This window comes from Festucalex cinctus, chromosome 14 (genome assembly GCF_051991245.1).
Source record: "Festucalex cinctus isolate MCC-2025b chromosome 14, RoL_Fcin_1.0, whole genome shotgun sequence".
NCBI classification, from domain to species: domain Eukaryota; kingdom Metazoa; phylum Chordata; class Actinopteri; order Syngnathiformes; family Syngnathidae; genus Festucalex; species Festucalex cinctus.
This window is the reverse complement of record NC_135424.1, coordinates 15,162,501-15,187,344: the sequence shown is the minus strand read 5'-3', so window position 1 is coordinate 15,187,344 and position 24,844 is coordinate 15,162,501. Positions and strand designations below refer to the sequence as shown.

The following is a 24,844-nucleotide window of genomic DNA, read 5'->3' as shown; positions in this document are numbered from 1 at the left end:
CACAGGGGTGGATTGATTTCAAAGAGCTCTCAGAGTGCTAACAGAAAAAGAATTTGCCGAACTTGCACAATAAATGGTATTCGATAAATGAATCAAAAAGTCACAGCTTTGTAGTCCAGTACAGCCAAGATTTAACTTTTTGACATTAATTTTAATAAGGGAGATTTGACACAAACAAAACATCTGTTATTTTCTCTCTCAATTGAGTTGTCCAGTTGTTAATAGTGGAAGAAGTGGTTAAATTATTTATTTGGTCTCACTTTTTATATCACCAACACCTGATAGTTTGAACATGAATTGAGGAGTTAAATTGGGTTTTGAGAATTATTATGCACATGTATAACATGAAGAAAACTATCCCATACATCTTCACAAGTTGCTTTAAATTCAAAGTGAAATAATGTAATTTCTTATGGACACTTACAGATTATAAACTTATTAAAATATATATATATATATATATATATATATATATATATATATATATATATATATATATATATAATTTTATTAATTTAATTTGCATGTTTTGTAAAAGGAGAGTTTATTAAATATAACATTTTCCTAATGTAGTGTATACTTTTATTTCATTCAATAACAATGAAGGGAAACCACCAATTTAGTTATTTTTCTTAAAATCATACATAACTATAATTTTACCAGACTGGCTCTCTAAACAAATTAGGCTGTATGCGGCCCGAGAACGACAATGACTTTAGCCCCCTGGAGAATGTAAACGTAGATGTTGAATGCTGTTACATAGCAACAAGTTTAAAAAAATAAATAAATAAAAATAAATAAATAAATCGCAAGAGTAGCAAGTCTGACACATCATGTAGGTTGCAAGCAGACAAACTTTAGAACATTGCATAACATTATGTACTGCACAGAATTTAAAAAATGGAATCCATCTAAAAAAGGCATTTCTTCTCATCTGCCATTACCTAACTTCCGACTACTAAGGTCTTTCACTCACTTACAGTAAAAGATCCTACCACAGGCACATACAAAAATGTCATTTAACATCCACTACTCAGGGATTTGGAATGCAATTTCAAGATAAACCTTTTGGGTAAATTTAATCTGACCTTTTCTTAACTTGATGGCTCCAACTCATAAGTGTATTTTACCAATCAACTTGTAAGAAAAATAGCAAGTTGAAAACAGTGATACCCTGAATATTCATGAGTTCACAGAGATTTTTTTTTTTTCCTCTCTCCCTCTGTTACTACCCGCCTACTTGCTGCTGTGCTCAGGCCAATGCATTATAACTATTTCATTGCTACCACTATATTGTGCCATCTTGGTGCCAGGGAACGATGGCGCATGAAAAAGAGTTGAGAAGTCTGAATTTGGACACTAACAGAATAGGGTAGCCAATGTATGCTGATCAATAAGGCATGCAAGATCACCAACAACATCTTATTAAGGTCAAAAAGCTGAGTACTTACCAGCATTGACAATGGCATCCAACTCCAGGACAGTTATGTCGCCTTTGTAAAGAGATACTTTATCATTCAGACTGCCTCCACCTGTCAAAAGCTTCCCCTCTTCTTTTATATCAGCTAAGTGAAAAACAGGAAAAAAAAAGAAAAAAAATCATATCACCACAATATATTACGATAAGTCCTCATGCATATAATTGCATCTGTTATTCAATATAATGCATTTTAAAATATAAAATCAGGCATACAGTTGTGTAATATTTACAATGGAACATTTATGGTCAAATCAACATTGGAAAAACTGCCACAAGACAAGGTGCAGTGGCCTATTCTAAAAAATTCTAAATAAATAAATAAATAAAATAAAATAAATAGTAAGTGTCAATATGATATTTTGCACTTGCTACACAAGACATTTTGTTGAAATTGCAATAGGTCAAATGCTGGACCATATGTTAGAGGATCCTGGGGGGGGAAGTAAAATACAGTATTGTAAAGTTTTACAAAACATTTCACTCAATCTTGAGTGTTAATAGTCAAAACTGTTAAAGATAAAATAACTTTTCTTTATACAATAAAATATGTCCGGACACAAGAAATCCCAATCTATCAGATTACAATATGGATTGTGTGGACATCGTTTCAATTTTTGAGCATGGACAAGCAGCAAATTGTTTAAGCATATAATACATGAGTACAAAGCAAAATCAGCTTTTGAATGGTAATTTGTTGGTGGCCATATAATATTTAAGTGAGTTATTAGAGAATTACAGTAGAATGTGTTTGTGCATTATTCAGAGAATTTTATATTTATTTTTTTCAAGGCAAGAATCTGACTGTACTATAATGCAAAGTGTAGTATAGGAATTGGACCACCAATGGTGTCTCCTCTTACAGTAGTTTTCTTCTCTCCAGGTTGGAATCTTGTCCAGACTTATATAATCTTGACGACGATAACCCTCCTTGCGTCTCTCCTCACGATCCATGCGGAGAAGTCTCTCTGTCAAAAAATAAATAAATTAATAATTATCATCATCATCATCCATCATTAATAATAAACAGCGCTGTACTATAACTAATAGTACTTTATTTTTATTTCCTGTCCCCCCCAAAAAATATTTGCATTAGCATGCTTACCCGAGTTTTGTAATAGCAGACATCAAAGTAACAGTATAAATCAGCATGACATGCACTAAGGAAACGAGATAGGCCTTTGCAAATTATAATATTGCCCCAGAGCAGTTCAAGGACACTTCAAAGGGGCCCAGGAAGAAACTTTTTATCTAGCTGATAACCAGTCCCAATTTCCATTTTTGTTTTCCATTTACTTTTCATGGGCATCATTGCCATGGTTTTACTTTTTGCATTGATCTATCCCTACAACTACGTAAAAACTCAACATTAGTCTAGAGCAGTTAAACCATTGGAATTGCAAAATAAAAAAATAAAATAAAAATAAAAAATAAAAAACGGATTTCAACATCGTGTGAACAGTACATTTTTTCCCCTCAAATCTGACCCGCACCTCTTTTACATGTGGATAGAAATTGGATAAGTAGCTGACAAGGTTGCAGTCTGGACACTCATGTTGCCTCATTTTCCACAAAACTTAACTGGTAAATATTATGGTTGGACCAGTCAGTTCCAGCTCAAAATGGCTTACCAATTACCCGTTTCCTAGGTTTGTAGTAATTAGGCTGCTCTTGTCTCAAATGCATTTGGCTGGCCGCAAAGAAAATGTTGATTGTTCTTTGCCAGGGATCACCAACCTTCATCTAAATGTCATCATTGATCAGATTGGCAAATTATGACATTACAGCTGATCACAAAATGAACAAAAAAATGCAAAATATCAGCCAAACCGATAAAACCAATCAGATTGGTGGAAAGTCTAGAAACTCTGGAAGAGCTTCCTTTACATTTAGCATTGAGGAGGTGCAGAGTTTTATAACCTCTAGTTGCACATGCTGCGTGAAGCTGTTAGTAGATGAGAGTAGCAAGATGGAAGCCTACATGAGGACACCATATTCCATACTTTGAATGTTGCTTTTGCTTCCTGTGTGGTTTGCATATTCTCCCCATGTTTGCGTAGGTATTCTGACTTCCTTCCACATTCCAAAGATGTGCATGTTTGGTTCATTGAAGACTCTAAATCAGGGGTGGCAAACTGCGGTCCTCGAGGGCCGGAGTCCTGCATGTTTTATAGATTTCCCTACTCGAAGTGCAGCTGATTCCAATTAACAGGCTCGTTATCAGGCTTCTGCAGAGCTTGCTGATGAGCTGATCATGAAACAGCTGCGTTGAAGAAAGGAAATATCCAAAACCTGCAGGACTGCGGCCCTCGAGGACCGGATCTCGCCACCCCTACTCTAAATTGTCCACACCAATCCAATGTGTCCAAAGTCATCTGGCTGGACTCCAATTCACATGTGATCCTAATAGGGATAATCCAATTAAGTAATATAGAAAATGAATGGCTGGATGGAATGTAAACAAACACCATTTTGAATTCTAAACCCTTTCAGCTCAATTTTCATATATCTTTCTTGGCATGCTGAAAACAAGCTACAAGTAAAAAGCTGCTTTCCATATTGTATTTCATTTCAAAGTCAGTCTTTTGCCAATTTAAATTTAATCACACTTACAGTTTACAAAACGCAACACTTTCTATGTTGTTGCAACCTTGCGGTTCGTACCCACCACAGCACTATTTATTTTGGCGGTCTTGGATATCAACAAAACATCACAGCATAAAATCATATCTAAAGCCTACCCACTGTTCAACAAAATTAAATCATACTAAATTTAAAATCAAGTTCTGAAACTTCGTTGACACTTTAATAGACCTTTATCTCAGTTTATAGCACTATAAATTGGACAATAGTGGATTAGCTCAGAATATTAACTATGATATGATTTCATATCATTACAAAGCTGCCCGCTCCAGGTAGAATTCCCTAGATCACATGTGTCGAGATTCGGTCCTCGAGGGCCGGAGCACTGCATGTTTTCTAGGCTTCTCTACTCCAACGCACCTGATTCAATGATCAGGATAATTATTAGGCTCCTGCAGAGCTTGCTGATGAGCTCAAATATGAATCAGCTGTGTTGAAAATGGGAGGCCTCGAAAACCTAAAGGGCTGCGGCCCTCGAGGGATTCAATTTGACACCTATGCCCTAGATGAATAATTACCTTAATAGAATGGATTCTATTTTTTTTCTCACATAACTTGAAATAACAACACTCCACATAAATACAAAACACCGAGGCCGTGAGCATCAAGCATTTCCAGGACAAGGCAACACCCGGTCTGGTTTACTTCAATAAATTACATGAGCAGCACATTTTGCACAAATGTATCCATCCATCCATCCACCATTGTGCTTGTCATTCGGGTTAAAGGCAAGACTGGTTGCCACAAAATGGGCCCATGTAGACAATGATTCACACTTAGTTAGGACTATATTAAGTTTCCAATTAACCTAAGAAGCATGTTTTTGGAATGTGAAAGGAAGCCAGAGAAAACCCACGCAAACACAGGGAGAACAAGCAAACTCCACACTAGGCCAGATTTGATGAGTGCGCATAGGAAACTGGTGGGACACATAAATAATCAAAAAAAAAAAAAAAAAAAAGTAAAGTAATATTTAAATGCTAAAAAAAAAAAAATTGCATAACAGTATTATACACATTGAAACAGTGTACACATGGATTGAACCAGCACTGATTAAATGATCAATTGCACACTTGCTGCACCTGCACTTAATTGCACTTGACAAGATTAAACGCCAGAGAAAGTGTATGCCAAGGTGTGCAATATATATTTTGGCTATTATGAGGCGCTGATAATGTTGAAAATAATAAAACATTTGTTGCCTCGCAGTCGACGAAGAAATATTAGCACATGTGGATGTTAGTGAGCATCACACGTCGCGACGAAGCTTGCATCGACGTTACTCCGACAGGTGAATGACAAAGAAACTGGTACCCTGGATGCAAGCTAAATACGAAGTAGCCTGGGGAGAGTGGACTGTTGTTTCCGATGCCAAACACGCAATAACGGTAGCCAAACTGCAGGCGCATCCTCACAACATGTGTCCACTTGGTGTGTGTGGGATTAGTGCATGTGCTAAATGGAAAGTAGTTTGGAGCCACAAGGGGAAGCAATAAGAGTGTTGGTCCAATTTTAAGCATAATTAAGAATCTAGGCTGTCTGTCAGCCATGAACAGCATAATATTCCCATTGCTCCTCAAATCAAGCCTTACCTTTTTCAGTCTTCCAATCCTTTTTCTTTTTGCTCATGCTGCCGGAGTAATTGGTCTTCGAGTGGTTGCTTTTTGACTGTGGCAACCCCAGACTCACTGTGAATTGTATTCCGGGGGATAAAATAGAAATGCAAAGTCTGACAGCCTTTAGCCGCTTCTCTCACCTGTGAAGCTGTCAAATATCTACGGCGCTCTCTCGGGTCAACCTACCGTGATTGCGGCGTGAATTATGTGTACGATTTGAGACAATCCGATTGGCTGTTAGGAATACGGAAGTGAGCTTGTGATTGGTTACGTTGTTGACTCAATCAAAAGTGGGCCACGGTCTGAAGACACTTGATAGGTCATTTCAGATCGTTGTGCTTTATGGCTTGTGAGGTCCTGCAAAGCCTATTAGGTTCCTAGTCACAACAAAGTAGGCAAGAAATGTGGAAATTCCTCTAAAATGTATATATTTTTTATTTGTTTGTTGTAAAATATAATAACTTTCATATGCATCTATCATTATTACGAGTTGTGCACATGATAGACCAGAAAAAAATAAAATAAAATACATGAGTGCAATTTTAACTATTTGGACAGTAATATTGAATTAATAGTAAGCATTAATAATGTCAATGGATACTAGTGTTAAATCAATAACGTTATTCGACCAAATGTGGCTAGTAAACAGGCCTTTAATATTTTCAATTTGTATCCAGAGGAACCTTCTGTTATCTGTTGGGTGCTTAGTGCACCCTTTCTTGAAATTTCACTCACTCACACGTTAGTCAGTTTTTCCTCTCTGTTATGAAAAAATATATATAATAGTGAACACTTCAACAAGCAGACGCACGACTCAATTTAAAATATGCATACTTAAAAGATGCTAGGACTATTTGACTCTCGCTAAAAAAAAAAGAGTAACATGGCAAAATAAAGTTTGTGTCCACCACAGCAAAATCTAGTGTGTTTTTTTAAAATATAATCTAAGATTTGTCTACAAAATTTCCTATGAATTTGCCTTTTGCCCCAAAGTATTTCAGGAAAAGTGTAATTTTGAAAGGATACTGCATCCTTTTCAGTGTACAATTGAAATCATACCGCTAGGTGTCACTCTTGAGGCGGCATGATGAATTCGTGGTTGGTTTGCATATCTGCCTCACAGCTCTGGGGTCCAGGATTTGAATCTCGTCTCCGAACCAATTGAACGTCTATTAAAAATTTTGTTATTATGTGAAATACAAAAACTGTGTAGTTAAATACAACCATCGATCAAACCTTTCCTAACTGTCATTTTTTTTTACACTACACGGCACATCCCAAAACTAAATTGTCGTGAAAAGTAAATATACTGAAATAAGGTATATTTGCTCTCAATTTACTCATAGATGTACATGCTTAATGTAATGTACTAATGTGACATTAGTGACTCAAATGAGCGCTCCAATTATGTCCATAAGGGTTTGGAGCGCTCATTTGAGTCACGTGATCTAAGTGACTCGCCAGTACAACTTCCTTAGCAACGTGTAGCTGAACCCGGAAGTACTTCATGACGCTACGGCTAACTGGCTAATGTGGCGGAGAAGTCTGTTGGAGTTGCATGGTTAGTTTTAAGTAGTTCGGTTACTGTTGGTCCGTCTGAAGGACTTGCCAAATAACTCGTGTTTCGCTCGTGAGGGACGAGAATAAGTTGTAAGTTGACGTTTTGTTTTGTGTTAGTGAATTGTTAGCTAAGCTTCCACCGCATGGTATTTTGGCTGTACTGCGCCAGCGTATTTCCGATTGGAACTTTTACTATGACGAAATGATCAAGCGTTATATACAATACGCAAATTTTGAAAGGTACCGTTGTTGGAAAACTAAATTTGGAAATGTCATTCCCTGTTTTAAAGCACTGTTGAGAAGTCGCCTATATAGTACATTTGTATAAGCACTCCAAGACATTACAATATTACACGTGACGTTACTGTCACTGGAACAGTGATATTGTTTATTTTACAGTCGACCTCCGGCGTTTCGTGGTTCCGAACGGCTGCTGCCTGCTTCCATTTTGCAGGCCAACCGCAGGAATAAAGGTTTGGGATTGCTTTCTCTTTTTTTTGCTTGTTTATTTTGTTTTTGATTTTTGCAACTGTATTTATGGTCTAGATTTTTTTATGTAACAAATATTTACAAGCTACGGTAATATTTGCTAGTAGTTTAGGTTGTTTCAGTTCGGTCTAGACTTTTTTTTTTTTTGGTAACATAATTATTTACAAACTAATATTTACTATTATGTATGGTTGTTATCACTTAGTTTGTTCGCGTGAAATTATACAATTAGACTGGGTATATTTTTTATGTACTGGTACAGACTTACTGTGCTTTCTTATGTTTTCAGCGGCCCATCATGCATTTGTTACCTGGGCCTCCAGTGGGCAGTTAAGTCGGGTAAGTGAATTACCTGATTTAGAGCTTGACTTACTAAAGGTTTGCACATTTTTTTATAAAATAAAAAAAAAATAAAAAACAAAAAAACAGGTGCCAACTTGATTGGTCCCAGCGATGTGGAAGCTTTTCTACAAAGCAGATTAATTAAACACGCACAATGTGATTTATGAAACCTGAGATGAATTGGTGTGGCTATTTGGCCTTCCAGTTCTAACTTAATTTGGCACTTGTGGTGTTCTCCCATATTTTCCATAGTGAATGTGCATCAGTTTGTATGTTAAGTATTTTTCTTTGTAGTATATCCAAATTGAATATAGGTTAAAAAGGATTTGCAATGACGTTAGAGGTATCTTATTGTAACATTTGTATTGCCTTCTGCCTTGACAGGTGTACAATCAAAATGTTTCCCTCACACTCAGATGATGAGCCAAGATAGGCTTGTCAAGTTATGCAAGTGTTATGGAAAGTCTTCAAAGCTCTGCTGAAGAGCAACAATATACTTTTTACAAAGACAATTCATGGTCCAAGAAACAGGAATCAACTTACAACAAACCAGGTGTCGGTGGATTTGTTTTAGTGCATGCCGGTAAGTTGCAAGGACTCCATTCTCTTTTTGGCAAAAGTATTTGATTAAGTGGCCTGCACATTTGCCTCACAGTTTGTAGGATCAGGGTTTAAATCTCAGGCTTGGCATTTCTGTGTGGAGTTCTTCCTGTCCTTGCTTAAGTTTTCTGTCGAGACTTTGGCTTCCTCCGATATTCCAAAGTCATGCATTTGAAATTATATGAAGACTTTACATTTCTGTAAGCGTGAAAACTGTATCGTTGTTAACAGTTGTTTTTGTTCACTGGTATTGTCTGGTGACCAGTACAGGATGTACTCTTGTTCACAGTAAGTTAGGATAGGCTCCAGCACACCCACGATCATAGTGAGAGCAAATGCTATAGATAGATAGATAGATAGATAGATAGATGGGGTCAACTCTGTTTGTTGTAATAGTAATAAATGCTTCCTTTTCAATGAAGACAAAATAGAATTGAATCTTCAAGACTCTGTGGTCATTCTTTTAATAGGTAAATGATTTTCTCATTCATGGTCTGTCAATTTGATACCATTGCTCTCATGTTGTTTCAGGTGCAGGTTACCATTCAGAATCCAAGGCGAAGGAGTACAAGCATGTATGCAAAAGAGCTTGCCAGCAAGTAAGTGGACTCCGATCAACAACATGCATGAATCCTTTCCACAATTACCTGCACAGAAAAGAGTAACAAATTCAAAGGGAAGTACTTTGAATCATTTGAATAATGCAATGTTTTAAATAATTTTCTCACCTTTTGTTCTCAAACTGTTACACTTTTGTTAATGTAATTGTAATTTTTCTTTTACTTTTCTTAATTTCCCATTGTTAAAAAAAAAAAAAAAAATGTTCAGACGAATTGAGGTATGCGAGCTCAATGTCACTGAGAAGTTAACAGAATCATTTTCAGGCTGTGGACCAGCTCAAAGCAGGGGCGCTTGCAGTTGAAGCTGTGGCTGCAGCACTGGTTGCGCTTGAGGTTGGTTTCTTGTAATTCAATTTAGATTATTTTAATAGACTAAGTAAATTTATTTACTACTAAACAGAGAGCCCCCCACGACAATTCCCCCCACCCCCTGAAAGAAAAGCTACAATTAAAAAACTCAGGGCAAAAACTGCAAATTTAAAATTTATACATGTATGTCTTATTCAAAAAAAAAATAAAATCATTGTGTTCTTAAATTGCCTATGCATGTGTGTGCATTTTGTTAAATGATATAAGGGTTAATTTGCCTTTGGCAAGGGTTGGAAAAAGGACAATTACTTTGATGTAAATGCTTTATTTGAAGATTATTATTATTATTATTATTATTATTATTATTATTATGGTTAATACATCAGCCATATATACCGGTCCATCCATACAGTACTGTACATTCCACAGCAAAATCTCCATTTTAACAAATAAAAGTTCATGAAAAATTCTTATATAAAAATAATAATACAAAAAGGGAGAAAATCTAAATATTTTATTATACACAATAAACAACATCATAAACTGAATAGCAATGAACGAGTCAAAACAGCCACTGCTCCTTGAGATTACCTTGATAATCCATTGTCAATGCAACCTGCTCATATGTTCTATGTGTTCCCAGGACTCTCCTTTTACAAATGCAGGTATGGGCTCCAACATAAACTTGTCAGGGGAAATCGAGTGTGATGCCAGTATCATGGATGGGAAATCACTGCAATATGGAGCTGTAGGTGCTATTAGTGGTACGTTTTTAAACTCTCAATAGAATATATTGAATATTCACTCATACTACTTACTCAGGGGATTGGCTATATTCAGTGTTGTCATATAAGTAATCAAAAATTGTGCATAAATATATTTGTGAACATGAGATTGTATAAAATCACCGACTCCATTGTCCTGTTAATACATGCCTTCCTTGTAGGGTTTAAGAACCCTGTCTTGGTTGCAAATCGACTGCTGAGTGAAGCACAGAAAGGGAAACTTTCCGCCGGCAGAATACCTCCCTGGTGAATAGCATAATCCTCAATTACTTTGTCATTAATCCAACTACACTATATTTTAACCTTTTGATCAGTATCAATGATTTCTTTGCCAGCTTTTTAGTGGGACGGGGCGCACACGACTGGGCCATTAGCCATGGTGTCCCACCCTGCCCCTCAGAGAAAATGGCCACTAGTGAGTTTTTTTTTTCCACTGCTTATATAGCAGTAATTCTCGTAAGAGCTGAAAGTAATGAGAGAGTCTACAAAGATGAATCTGGATGTGTGGGTGCAGACTAATATTTTTTTGTTTGTTTGTTTGTTGGTTTGTTTTTATAATATACAGAGTTCAGTTTATCTGCTTACAAGCGGAACAAAAGAAAAATGGAGCTCGCTGAGAAAATGGACAGAGGACATAATCTAACAAAGAAAAGAAGACAATCAAGTGGGAATGTGAGTAGTAGTATAGTATATTATTTATTTTATAAATAGAAAAAAAAGAGTTGCTACTACACTCATGACATACCAGTAAAGAATATGACAAATAATGCGCAGTGGTTAGCACATCCCCCTCATAAAAAGATAATTATACTGCATATAAACTGACAAGCCACAGCACGTCTAATGTTGCATTTGAAGAAGCAAAGAAATTGAGTAATGCTATATGACCTCAAGTTGCTCCACAAAAGATATGGAGTTACCAGTAGCAGACTGAGAAGAGGTTTCTCCAAAAAGGATGCTAGTGTTGACAGTGATTAGTGCAAAGTTTCATTGCACTGTACACCACAACTGGAGACTGATTTGATGAGTTGAACTAAAAAGCAGCTGAGCCAAGAGTGATTGTGCTTCCAACCCACAAAGTGCTGCTACCCACACACAGAAGAGAGCAGAAGAGTCTTATTTTTTATATTAATTATGTGAAATTGACTACACCATGTGAACTTCCATTGCCAAATGTGGCTAATAGTACCTCTTCCTAACAAATTGTCTATGGAGTTCAGTTAGGCTATCCTCAATATTACTGACATCTGTTCAACAAAGAGCAACTGTGTAGCTGTACCAATTGTTGACGTAGCCATCTTCAAATAGTATATAGGTAATCAACTGATTTTGATTTCTCTGTCAAATGGCTTGTTAACAAACGAGTTACGGGTTTCAATCGCCTCTTCTTTGCTTACATAAACCTCTATGACCTGTTAAGAAATTAGTTTGTGGCCCTTTGGTGTAGCCCAGCAACCACTCAGTCACCTTTAGCATCCAGAATGATACTGGGCTTCCTATTAGCCGGTATGAATACTATTTTTCAGTGAAACCTTCAGTTAATGAATTTAATAAAATTGTGATTGGCCAGTAAGGTTTAAATCGCTACCTTCGGCCAAATTCATACATTATATTGAATATACCCATTGTCACATAAAAGTTGTTGTTGTAAACATGGAATGCTTAATCTGGCGCTTAGCGGTCCACTAGGCCTATGAGGCACTGGGAGAAACCCTGAAGTATAGTTATTAAATAAAGAACTTATTTAAATAGATATATTGCTCCATGTTGCGATCAGAATGGTAATCATTGATTGGTGCTCACCCCCAACAATCATTAACGTGTAAAGTTTAGCTTTGATCCAGGTTTCCGACTTGACTGTGAGGAGTTCGTATGGTTGGTTGTCTAAATGTGCCGTACGATTAATGTAGCCAGAGACAGGTCCAAGATTTACCCCGCCACTTGTCTGATTTATGACCCTGATGAGTTTAACTGGTAAAGAAAATGAATGGACCGATGCTATTAGTGTTATAACTAATTGTATATATTGCTTATACAGGTACATTTAGCCTTTCTTTAAAACTAGTCTTCAAATGAATATTTCAGTTTCTGGTAGGGTTTAGATGTGCATCACATGCCGTTATAATGGCTTGAATTGCAGTCTCATGAAGGTTGTAGCAAATCATGCCTGAGGCAAACTGCAGTCAGGGAGGACTCAACTCATAATAAGTGAAATATGAAGCGCATTAAAGAGTGATTCATACGATGCTTGTCAAATTCAGTTTGTAATGTATTTCTAATGCAGCACTTGTACAGTTTGTCAAACACCAGCCTCTCTCCAAACTCTTCCTTTTGTATATAATTACTTATGGAGTGATTGTACTGTAGTTCACAGGAACCAGATCATTTGTTCAAGATGGATCAACTGTCAAGTAGATGCATTTTACAATTTTCAAACAATTCCTCACTGTTAATCTTAAACTTGTGTTGTAGGAAAATTGTTCAGAGTGCCTTGATACTGTTGGAGCCGTTGTCGTTGACTTGCAAGGAAATGTAGCTGCAGCGGTTTCCAGTGGAGGTCTAGCCATGAAACATCCTGGCAGGGTTGGACAGGTAAGAGAGTTTGTGGGTTTTTAATTGTATGAATGCTGTGAGAGAGGAATTCATAATATTGGTTTAGTTTATCTCTTAGTGTAATCCTGTAGCTGCTGAAAATCAAGTGTCCAAAGCCTCTTGATGTCATGTCTATACTGCCTTTAGCGCCTTGGCTGCACATTTGCACTGATTGTGGGGATTGTTATTGTATGCTGTCATTTGGCCTTGTAAATCATGGTGCTGCAGTCGGAAAGAATTAAAAAAATATATCTTGACTTAAAAAAATAAATAAATAAATAAAAAAAATAAAAAAATAAAAAAAATAAAAAAATAAGCTAAATCAAAGGGGTTGTGTTTTTGGCAATCAGCAAGCTGACAAAATTAAGTCCTGCTTCAAGTTACACCATTCATGTAACTTTGTTGTATAACGTTTTCATGTTTGTGATTCATATTGTTTGTCTTGTAGTAATGAGCACTCCCCCCAAGTATCTATAAATTCCAGCCAATTGAAAGAAAAAGGGTCAACAATGTAGTACTGGGTGGTTAAAAAAAAATAAAAAAAAAATGACATTTTAAATGTGCACATCTGAGTGACTGTATGGTCCAGGCAAATTAAATTAAATAAACTTCTTTTTGGAAAAAATACAAGCTTCATTCATCCCAATTTCAACAGCATATTCAAACATATATAGATTTTATTGCAGATTTCCCAAAGCTTCACAGGCAACATGGTGCATATTTGCCTTGTTGCGTTCTTCGTGTGCCAATAGTTATTTTTATTTAATTTTATTTGAAAATGCATGCTGACGATGTTTGACGTCTTCGAGTATAACCTCTCTTCATGTCATGGTCATTCTTCACCTTAAAGACAAAGAAACCGTCAGCACAGACTAAAAATGATGTCAACTTTTTTGCAACATCCTTTTAATATTGACTTTTTGGGCAAATTGGATTTTTAAACAATATAATAGAAAACATGCTTAAGCACCAATGCCTTGATGACACACAAAATTTCTGCCACGACTGTATCATCCAAATTAATTTGGTATTTTTACCCACTTTTATTTAGAAAAAGAAAACACATCAGAACAGGAAGCGTTAATTTGAAAGTTTGCAGAAATGAAGCACTTGCACAAAAACTGTGACATATCAACAGTTATTATTTGCTTTTAAAGACTCAAGTTTTCCTCCTTTTGTCAGGCTGCTCATTATGGATGTGGCTGCTGGGCTGAAAATGCACGTAACATGAACCCTTACTCTACAGCAGTGAGTACCTCAGGTATAACACTCCTCTAAATCGACAACCCTCTACTTGGTCCATGAGTCTGCACCTCTTCCTATCACGTTTAACGTTTACCACAAGCCCCACATTTCGTTTTAGTGACGATATGAATCAGAACCAGATATTCTATTTGAGCCTGTTATTTAGCTCCAGTGAGTCAAGCTTTAAAAGGCTTGATAATTCTTTCCGATGACCTCTAACCATTCTTGCTGAGTGATTTTCATCAGTCACTTCCTCGGATGATTGAGTCATCTTTCTCTGCTCGTTGTTAGTCATCTGCAGGCCAGGTGCCTTGCAAGGCACTTTGAATTTACAGTGACATTTAACAATGGTCACCTGCTGTGAATAAAAAGTGTGTATAGCCACTGGAGTGCATGCAGCACAATGCAGGTTTGTGCTTGAGCTTTCTTGTACAGTTAATGTTAAAGATTCACAACTTTTATCTCCCTGAAATTAATTCTATGACTTTGTGCTGTGAAAGTTGCTCCTATTGTTGTCGTTGCTTTTGCCTGTGCCCTTTCTCACACCTTTGATCTGTAAATGCAGAGGTTTCAGACAATTGAACTAATTAATGGATAAATAATGTGTTTATTATCCACATAAAAATGTGCACCTGCTGTGTTCTGGTTTTAAGTGTAAAATGGTTGAGACAATTCTGTACAATTGGCCTGTCATTCAAACACAGCCGACCTAATTTTTCAGCTAATTTCGCTGAATGAATTGTCTGAACACCTAATATCAGCATATTATTAACCCTCTCCATTACCGTAAATGTAACAAATTCAGATTAAATAACAGTACAATGCATTATTTCTGTTAAGTCCCACAGTTAATGCATTATCAAAGTTGATGAAGTGTGCGTTCTATATTATGTACTACCGCGTTTCTACCACATCCTCTCTTCAACTGTGATGTTGCCCAGTCTCTGATGTTGGCTAAAAATCTTTATGGGGATGTTAAGGGGATGGAGAGTATAACGTGTGTTCCAATGCGTCACCTGTTTTTAATTTCCAAGCATGAAAGCCAGCCCCATCAAAAGAACGAGGAAAAACAATAGTTTTCATGCTGACATAGAGGGCGTTTGATCCTCACACTCTGTCATTCACTTGGACCCTCACTGCCTTCCCCTCTATTGTGTTTTGATTTGTAATATGTCGCTCGTACTTTGTTGTTGCCCTTAAAAGAACAGCTTGTCACTGTTTACTCTTGCTGCTGTTGCTGGCTGCTACAGTCTACTTGTGGATATTCCTGCATTTTATTCTGATGGTGCTGCAAATCTAGTTGAACTGTGTTTGTGTTGCCTTGATCACTCTTTGAGAGCTATACAGTGCACACAGCGTAAAAGCCAAAGTACCTGGCCAATCTGACATTCTGCTCTCATTAGAAAAGAACTTTGCGCTGCTCCAGGCATCTGCTCTCCACAATTGCAGAACTGTGTTGTGTTGTTGTAGTTACTCGATATTTTATGGGGGTTCATTGGCCTTTACAAAAACGACATGACAATACTCGCAATGAGGTTTAACACATTTTCTATGTTATGTCTTGTTTTCAGGCTTGAATTTATGGAGTCACAGGAGTGCCAAAATTAATAGGAAATACAAACACAATCTATAAAAGAGAAAATCAATCTATAAAGAGAGAACATTTGCAAAAGCAGTTATATAAAGGCATTCAATAAAAGAGAATATTTACTAATGCAGACATATAATAGCATTAGTGACAGATGGGGCTTTTTTTTTTTTTTCTCCCCTCCACAAAACACTTCAGACAGTCTTGACAAGCACGCATTCATAACTCAACTCAACTCAACTCAACTTTATTTATATAGCGCTTTCAAACAGCCTGAGCTGTCACAAAGCGCTTTACAGAAACACAAAAAACAAACATAACAACATAAAACATTAACACCAATACAATACATCACAACAAATCAACATTCTTCCATCCCTACATACAGTTTGATTAAAAACAAATGGTCCGCCCAAGGCCTTTGCTATGGGCGGACCATTTGTTTTTCCGAGACGTGAGGCATACAAGTCAATGCAAATACAAAACGGAATAACCAAAAGCCAAATGGGGAGACGTGAGGCATTCAAGTCAATGCAAATACAAAACGGAATAACCAAAAGCCAAATGGGGAGACGTGAGGCATTCAAGTCAATGCAAATACAAAACGGAATAACCAAAAGCCAAATGGGGAAAGCATTTGTTAATGTTCTCTTTTATGGATTGTCTTTCTATGACTGCTTTTGTAAATGTTCTGTTTTATTGAATGCCTTTGTATGTCTGAATTTGTAAATAGTCTCTTTTATTGATTGCCTTCATATGACTACATTTGTAAATGTTCTTGATTGTCTTTGTATTTCTTTGACTCATCACAGGAGTGCCAAAATTAATAGGAATAAATGTTCTTTTTTTATTGAATGCCTTGTATGTCTGTATTTGTAAATGTTCTTTTATTGAATGCCGTTGTATGTCTGCATAGTGAACATTCTCTTTTATTGAATGTCTATAGAACTGCTTTTGTAAATGTTCTCTTTTATTGATTGATGTTCTCTTTAATGGATTGCGTTTGTATTTCCTATTAATTTTGGCTCTCCTGTGACTCCATATAAATGTGTGGTCATGTGAACCTTGAGAAGGCCGCATTCATATTCCCCTTTTCTTTGCAACAACAAGACATAAATGTGCTGTTTTGAATTGTGTAATGTATCCATAAATAGCATATAATCCCAGATATACCATACAAAAAAACACATTTGCTGTATTTTGCATTAAAAGTTTTAGATTGTAATTTGAGACATTTATGCCAGTGGCCTTTTGGTTTTTATAGATCCTTCACTTAAAGTCTTTGCACATTGTTTGTTTCATCCTTTGGACGTGATACCATAACCACATGCAACACAAGTGAACAGCTTTAAAATAATTCAGAGCTTTTGGCAAGAATAACATGTTCACACTCTGTTTTATACACAGCTTTTATGTATCCCACAGATTTGTTTTCCTGGAATTTAAGAATAGGAAAATATACAATGTGTCAGACTTTGTAGATAAAGTTGTTAGTGTTACATCTGGCAGGCGGTCACTCATGTTCACCAACATCTGTTTCGTTTTAACCCCCTATTGGGCCAGTGGTGCCATAATATTAACTATAAGAATAACAATAAGAATTGTTCCTTTGTTTACACACCATATATTTGTGATACATAAGCATACATTTAACCTAATTTGTACTTAATAAAGAAATATATGAATTATCTTGAAACCAAATGTATATAATGCCAGTTAGAAGGATTTGCTAGTTGCAAATATTTTGAACATTAGGCATAAATAATGCAGTTTTAACATACTTATTTGTGTCTTTGCGTCACCTGCAGGCTGTGGGGAGCATCTGATTCGCACCATGCTGGCACGGGAATGCTCCGCTGCCATGCAGTCAGAAGATGCCCATCAGGCGCTGTTGGAAGCTATGCAAAACAAGTTCATCAGTGAGTTGCACATATGTAGCTTTCATTAACATTTCTCAGGGAAATGCAGATTTGTAAGCCAAGAACAAGTTTTTGGAAAAACATTTTTTTGATTTTTGAACAAGATTAACAGACAGATGTAACAAACAGATGTTGGGTAGCCCCCATCGGGAAGACCAAAATCAAAAGAAAGTCTTATGATTCATTGTTTTTTTGTTTTCCCCTTCTTCTTGTAACTGTTTCAACTTGGCCTCCAAATACCCCCAAAGTTCATTTTGAAGATGTTTTCATTGAATGCTCATGTGAAGGCTTTTTTTTTTCTTTTTTTTGTTTAAATTCTCAAGTGTTTCATTTTATAACGTATAGCTTGGTGTACTGAGCCAGTGACCAAGGGTCTGTACCACTTACCCCGGGTTTTCACTGGATGCTGTTGCGGTGCGGTTGCGGTGCGGTGCGTCTTGACTGCGTGCTCCGGACGGGTCAATTTTTTTGTCAATCCACACCGGCTCCGCACAGCTGCGGTCCGGCAGCTCCGTCGCCGCCCACTTCCCAACGTGTCTCGCGGGACCGCGCGCGCGCGATCATGTGGCATTTCACAACGACAAACATACAGAAAGTCTGCTCAACAGAGAAGCAGAAAGATATGAGATTCCATGCAGCATCCTTTTTTTGGTTGTCCTTGTAAAGTATATTAATAACGAGAGTCGGGTCAGTGCGGGTCCACTCTTTATTTCTGTCTTCCGCGTCCGGCTGCCGCTCAGTACGGCAAGCGAGACGGGCACAACAAGCAATCGCGAACATCAAACTCACAATACATTACAGTCCTTATAAAAAGGAATGTGCCGTGTCATATATTAAAAGGGGTTTTCCACCTCCAATATAAACCTCTCCTCGTCCATGTTCGCTGGTGTCTAAACCGTGAATGAGCACATGGCCCGGCGACGCCCACGTCACGTTTTGATGAAAAACTTGCGAAATAGGAGCTGGCGAGTATTTTATTCTGAAAGGTAACCGGAAATTTATTTTGAAACTGCCTCGGTCTTCCTGTCCCGCTCGATGTGTTTTGTGCTAGCTTGCCATTTGCCGGAGGCCTACCGCTGCGGCGTCCGGCAAAAATAGAAAATAGGCTATCCTTGCGGAAGGCTTGCGGCACGCCGCAGGCCTTCCGCAGTCGACACGCAACGCACCCGCAAGCGGTGTAAACTGCACCATTCGAATGAATGGAATCTAATTGCTTGCGTCGCCGGACCGCACTGCAACCGCACCGCAACCGCATCCAGTGAAAACCCGGGGTTAGGCTCTGTCATTTAATCCATTACAATTACACATTTGGAGCAGTTGTATGGAGCCAGTTTAAGTTAATTTAGCTGCCCCCTTTTAAACAATCCTCCATAAATCCTGCTCTAAGCTTCGGTAATGTGAAGGCCACTTACTCAGACTATATCACATAATTTTTGTTTGCATCACCTCTACAGTTGAAAGGTTTTCTTGTGACATACCTCTCATAGGCGAGCTAAAATAATGTATGCATCCAACGATTTTTGACAGTCGATGGATAAACAGCGGGAAAAATTAAGGCAGTATATACTTTGCTGCAATGCTTTGAACAAACATAGGCCTTTCAGGTTGTATAGATAATTTGTTATTCAACCTATAGGTAAGTATTCTGAAAATGTAAATACATCCCCACAATTGCATTCAGTAATGTAATTTGCACCGTGACCAAAGGAATAGATCTGTTTTGTCTGTTTCTTTCTTTCATGTGATTTTGTAAGGAAGCTTTGATTCGTAAGGTAAAATTTGCCACTAAAATATATTACTCTTTGTTCAATAAGGCTCACCCTTTCTGGCCAGTGAAGATCGAGTTTTGGGTGGAGTAATCGTCTTGCGGTGCAGCAGATGTGCGGAACCTCAGCCATCTACAAATGTTCAGGGTTCTCTCGGTGAGACACGGGGTACACACTTTGATTCCATGTCTCAGTTGAGGTCAGACGTAAATGTGGCTGCAAATATTTAAAATCTATCATTGGACAATTGGATAGAAAGGAGAGAGGTGGGTTAGGTTAGTGGGGTGTGGTTGTAGGGGGGCTTCATCTTTGCTTTCCTGGCGGGTGGTCTGTTTTAGCTTGTACAATCAGGCTCCAGTTTCACACCCTTCGTCTCAGATCTCATGAAGACCTCCCACTATGGAAGCATATGCTAATCTTCAGACAACCAGACCTTTTGAATGTGCTTCAGTTTGGCTGATTGTGTTGGTGAATCTGGTTTCTCTACCTGTAGCTTTTTTTTTTTTTTTAAGTTATTTTTTTTTTAATCAGATGGCTATAAGCCAAGTTGGCATAATGTGGCTTGAATTCAGTACCATTATTTGATTATTATTTGAGTATACGTTTTCTCTTGAATGATAAAAATTGCTGTATTGTATTTTTTTTTCACCTGTCCTTATTTTTTATGTTTGCACAGTGGAGTTTCTTTGGAGCCACACAACAGAAAGCATGTGTGTCGGCTACATGTCTGCCCAAGATAGCAAAGCAAAGGTGAGTTCTATTAAACTGTCTCAACAATCTAATTACATCTTCTCAGCTACAACAAAACGTGTACAAAACTACTTTCCCTTCTTTCAAACTGTATTGATATTCAGTTGGTCATTGAGTTTACCTGGGTTAGGTAGAGAGTGTTTCCCAAACTCTCACTGTACTCCACCAAACAGAAATGTTAGAAAAAGATGATACAAGTTCTAATTATGTCATCCAGTGGAAGAACAAATTAAGAAAAAAAATGGGCCTGCATAATATTGTGTTGCAATTTACCATAGAACATACACTAACTCTCACCTAATTATATGAAAACATGTAAAGAATAACCGTAGAAACAAAATATGAAGTCAACATCAAGCATCGGCAAGTTCTCATAAAGGCAGAAATTTGGCAGCTGATCGATCCCAGTTTCCAGATGTGCTGTCCAAGCTATTTTATCGTAGCACAAAGAAACACGCAAGCCCGTAGAGCGACAACGAAACAGAGCAGCAGAAGAAAGACAGATCATGATTCTTTTGAATTGGTTAGATGACTTACAATGCCATTATCAGTGTGTTGGTAAAATCCATAATTTGGACTCTGGAGGGCTTTCCATAAGCATAAACAGTATGTCCAAGGTGGTCTGGATTGAAGAGTAATGTCCGGAAATATACAACAAAAGACAGCAGCATGTTGAAGTTGAGCGTTTAAAAAGGCTTAGTATATAAAACATGAAGATGAAATTTATTGTTTGGATTTTGTGCTGCATCTCTGCAAATTAATTGTGGGATTTTGTACATTGGAAGTTTGGTTAACCTCGTCAGTGTCTGTTCAACACAGACGCACACTGTCAGGGCCTATTTAAACCATTTCTACTCCCCTGCTGCTACTTTTGTTTACTATAGTCATCTTGGTGCCTTCATTGTTTTCTTCATTGATTTTTTTTTTTTTTTGTAGTTAATATTACATTTGCGTTTCAGTCACAGTTTCAAGATACTAATGCCATAAATTCATTGCTTTGAGTACTGATCACATAGATTTGTTTGGCCTATGAATCTTTCACTCTGTATGAGGCCACTGTTGTTCAAGGTTGGCTCAGATTTCAAAGCGTTGGTGCTATGTCCTGCTGAGCACCGTTCCACCCCTCCTCACTTCACTCATGTCCCGTGGTATATCTGTCTCGGTACACTACCTCCTTATCAGGCAGTAAATAATACTCTTAAAAACAATATCATAAGAGTTTGTCTAGTTAGTTGAAGAAAGTAGAATTTCATTTCCCTGGTTAGTAGCAGAATGTAAGAATGTAATTTTTGCGCTCTCGTCTGGAGCCATAATGTCTCATGTAATTCACTTTGTGTGTCTTTACAGCAATTTTATTAAACAATCCATAGCATTTACAGCAAACATTACAGTTACGTTAAAGACTGATAAAGCAGCGTGTTAAAAGAGTGAGGCTACAAAGCTCTCAAGTGCATCTGTTTCTTTTACCATCAGCATGCCAAAGCAGCTGGCTGTCCAATACTTCAAGCCAACATTGTGGGTGCAAAACAAAATTTGAGCCTTTGCTTCTCTGCTGGGCCTCTAAACGCTGCCAACACATTCTCCGCTGAATGAATGCCAAAGTGAAGGGCATCTGTTTCCTCTCCAGTCTGTTTAGGTCGCAGAAAAGGGCATCGATTTAAAGCTTTTGTTGTGTAAGTGCTGTGTCTTGATACCCTTTTTTTTTTTTTTTTTTTTTGTACGACTCGCATGTCATGGACAACCGTAAGGCATACGCATGATTTTGAACAGTTGTTCCCTAATAAGCAGCTACAATGATGACTTCATTCATTGGCGTGATAACATTTTTATTACAGGGTTTCAGTTGTTTTTTGCAGGTCAGTAAGGAATGGGGCTCGTGGATGTGTATAAGGCACCCTAAGGGAGCGTTTACACTAGGCCCAATTTGAATGTACTGTACCCCAGTAAGGTTAACTCTTCCTCCCTTGTCCACATATTCACACTGTGGTCAACACATCCATGTCAAACTACATCACTTCACTTATTTTTTTTCTCCACCAAATGATGCCCAAAGCCTCACGTTTACCCAGTCATACACCAGTGATTGGCTGCTGCCATACAGGGCATTGCCAGGTCCAGTGGGAGCAAATCAGTGTTCAGTGTCTTGCTTAAGGACACTTCAACATTGTCACGAGGGCTGAGGATTGAACCCACAACCACTCTATCACTGAGCCATGCCACCCTAATGGTAAATAGTTTTACAGAAATACCTATATATCCCAAAATTGCTTGATTTTTTTTTTCTTTTTTTATTAGCCCAACATAGATACCTCGTATCAGTACTCGTCTATCCCTATCTTGTATGCAATGTTGCGGTTTTCATTAAAAAAGAAAATAATGGTGGGTGAAACCATTCATTATATGACACATTTAGGTTGGGCGCTAGTGAGTATGCTTGTGCATGAGCAATCATGCTGGTCCCCAACCAGGGGTCAGCGAAATGCTGCGCGCCGGCCTGCTTTAGAGCTTTCAGATTAGACAAATGACCTAGAATTTCATTTTTTAGGTGTGCCGGAGTGCAGACGAAGTTGCCTTTATTCAGCGTGAGATCCTTTTAATACTGTCGGATTAGCATAAAATGTCTGCACCTTTACACTGGACTGGACATTAGAGCCTCACAAATGAGCTACATGGACAGGCAACGACACTGCTGAAACACGGTTTTCCCCCATGTCTTGTCTAGATTTTGCAGATGAAAGAGAAATGTAAAATATGGTGCCCCCACCTAGGCGCCATTCCCTCTTCCTGGACATCATTACCACTATAAAGCTTTTGCTGCGCAAACTAAAGCCAGAGATAATAGGATAGCATGCGATGCAAGTCCTTTTGAAATTGTCTAGTTTTTTTTGTTTTTTTTTACATGACAAGTGTCTTTCTTTCTTGTACATTTTGTTTTTGTTATCCGTTTAGTCTTGGTAATAAATAGCACATGATTCAAAGAATGTGAAAGCCACAACAAAACAGTGACATAGTCAGCGTGCTAAAAGTGTTTTTTGGCGTATTCTCTGGAGTTAGCATGTGGCTTGTCTTGCCTCTAGAGGCATTCGTGAAGTTGTTTGGCGCTCACAAATTCACATCAACTATGTCTTTCATGTGATGTTTTGACCCGGCTTTTGTCTTGTCATGTGGTCGCTTCACTGGGTGACAACTTGACAGCAAGCACGTTGTTGGTTTGTAGCTCCTCGTTTCCTGTTTATTTTGCATTGCTATCATGTAATGGGGCAATTATTTCAGCCCACCAAGGGTCACGATCATGGAATAAAAATGCATTCTATTGGCCACGATGCAACATATTGACATGTTGGCCTTTTGATGTTGGATAATAGTATAGCTGTCCAAATTAATGTGAGCTAAAGCGTGCTTAGCACACATGTAGCTGGCCGAGCAGAGTAAAAGTCACCCGGATGTTTACCGTCCAGGATAGGGACCGTCCAGGATAGGGACCGTCCAGAACTTACATTTCCAGAATGAGCAATGTCAGTGGTGACTTGACTGGTAATTTGATCCTCTGTAACACACATCTTTGTAGACGCTCCCCATCTTCGACTTGTTACAAGCCAGCCGGCTGAATGAGTTCTGATCAGCCACTTTCATCCGCGCTTTCGGCTTGACACACATCTTTGGCGAGTACTCCGTGGCTGTACTGCTTTTGGAGAAGTACTTTGCTATAGGGCGTAATTCCACCTTTGATGTCCGCCGTGGGACCGATAATTCCTTGTGTGTCTCTGTTGTCACTGGCAGCCATGTCATTCAATGTGCATTTTACGCATGCAATGCGTCACGATGATCATGTGACTGTCCCAAATGTACTCAATGCAAAAATATTCATAAAAAGTGCTTTAAGATTGCTCAACATAAATTGAATTTTTTCAGTTTCACAGAATAGCTGGTTAGTTTTTCACAAGTCTTGTATTCCTTTAATGCAGAATTTAAATTAAGTTGATTAATCAATTGAATAATCGATAGATTAATCAATTCTAAAAATATTCGATAGTGACAGCACTAGATAATAGTACAGTCTGTCCAACACAATATGCCCAAATAGATTGTGATTGAAATTGTAATGGACACGTGCATCCATCGCTTTAGATGGCCACACTATAGTTATTTACTGACTATAAATAAGCATAAGTTTTGGAATGAGCAACATGCTGTCAGCATTGTGGTAAGCTTGCCCACTTTTTTTCTTTTTTTTTTTTATAACTGTAATGAATGCATTACAGTCGTCAGCTTGCGACAAAACTGAAGGTCTAAAAAGCTGATTGACGGGTTGCATGCTGGTGTGTTGTTAATGTTTATCATGCATAGCCACTATACTGTAAATCGTTGTAAATAGTATACGTCTTGATTTCTATTCAGTTTTGTCCGAATTGTTAGGACTTCAAAGGCTCTTCTGACATGAAAGCACCTTAAGTTGATTATGACTCGGCTTTGAACCTTCACTTGAAACAGATTTGAAATGGCTGTTTTCAAAACCCATCCACAAAAGATGAAGGGAATGAGA

At 37.8% G+C, this 24,844-nt stretch overlaps 2 protein-coding genes across 5 annotated transcripts in view; one reads left to right on the top strand and one right to left on the bottom strand.

The window, feature by feature from the left end:
- The window catches only part of macrod2 (mono-ADP ribosylhydrolase 2), a 417,202-nt gene extending 411,274 nt beyond the window's left edge, over positions 1 to 5,928 (bottom strand). The window contains exons 1-4 of one of the 2 annotated variants that reach the window (XM_077494975.1): positions 5,877 to 5,928; positions 5,713 to 5,808; positions 2,341 to 2,445; positions 1,452 to 1,565 (exon numbers count right to left, since the gene is read on the bottom strand). In XM_077494975.1, the coding sequence (XP_077351101.1) occupies positions 1,452 to 1,565; positions 2,341 to 2,445; positions 5,713 to 5,749 (256 nt within the window). In that variant the 5' untranslated portion in view covers positions 5,750 to 5,808; positions 5,877 to 5,928. Of the gene's footprint in view, positions 1 to 1,451; positions 1,566 to 2,340; positions 2,446 to 5,712 lie in introns of both variants that reach the window. The other variant, XM_077494976.1, reaches the window with a different exon arrangement.
- A 1,300-nt stretch (positions 5,929 to 7,228) lies between these two features.
- tasp1 (taspase, threonine aspartase, 1) overlaps positions 7,229 to 24,844 on the top strand; it is a 22,838-nt gene continuing 5,222 nt past the window's right edge. The window contains exons 1-15 of one of the 3 annotated variants that reach the window (XM_077495963.1): positions 7,229 to 7,386; positions 7,696 to 7,769; positions 8,075 to 8,124; positions 8,512 to 8,710; positions 9,259 to 9,326; positions 9,612 to 9,680; positions 10,300 to 10,420; positions 10,603 to 10,687; positions 10,777 to 10,856; positions 11,007 to 11,113; positions 12,914 to 13,033; positions 14,216 to 14,294; positions 17,675 to 17,785; positions 19,600 to 19,707; positions 20,228 to 20,301. In XM_077495963.1, coding sequence (XP_077352089.1) covers positions 8,584 to 8,710; positions 9,259 to 9,326; positions 9,612 to 9,680; positions 10,300 to 10,420; positions 10,603 to 10,687; positions 10,777 to 10,856; positions 11,007 to 11,113; positions 12,914 to 13,033; positions 14,216 to 14,294; positions 17,675 to 17,785; positions 19,600 to 19,707; positions 20,228 to 20,301 — 1,149 coding nt within the window. In that variant the 5' untranslated portion in view covers positions 7,229 to 7,386; positions 7,696 to 7,769; positions 8,075 to 8,124; positions 8,512 to 8,583. Of the gene's footprint in view, positions 7,387 to 7,695; positions 7,770 to 8,074; positions 8,125 to 8,511; positions 8,711 to 9,258; positions 9,327 to 9,599; positions 9,681 to 10,299; positions 10,421 to 10,602; positions 10,688 to 10,755; positions 10,857 to 11,006; positions 11,114 to 12,913; positions 13,034 to 14,215; positions 14,295 to 17,674; positions 17,786 to 19,599; positions 19,708 to 20,227; positions 20,302 to 24,844 lie in introns of all 3 variants that reach the window. The other 2 variants (XM_077495962.1, XM_077495961.1) reach the window with 2 other exon arrangements.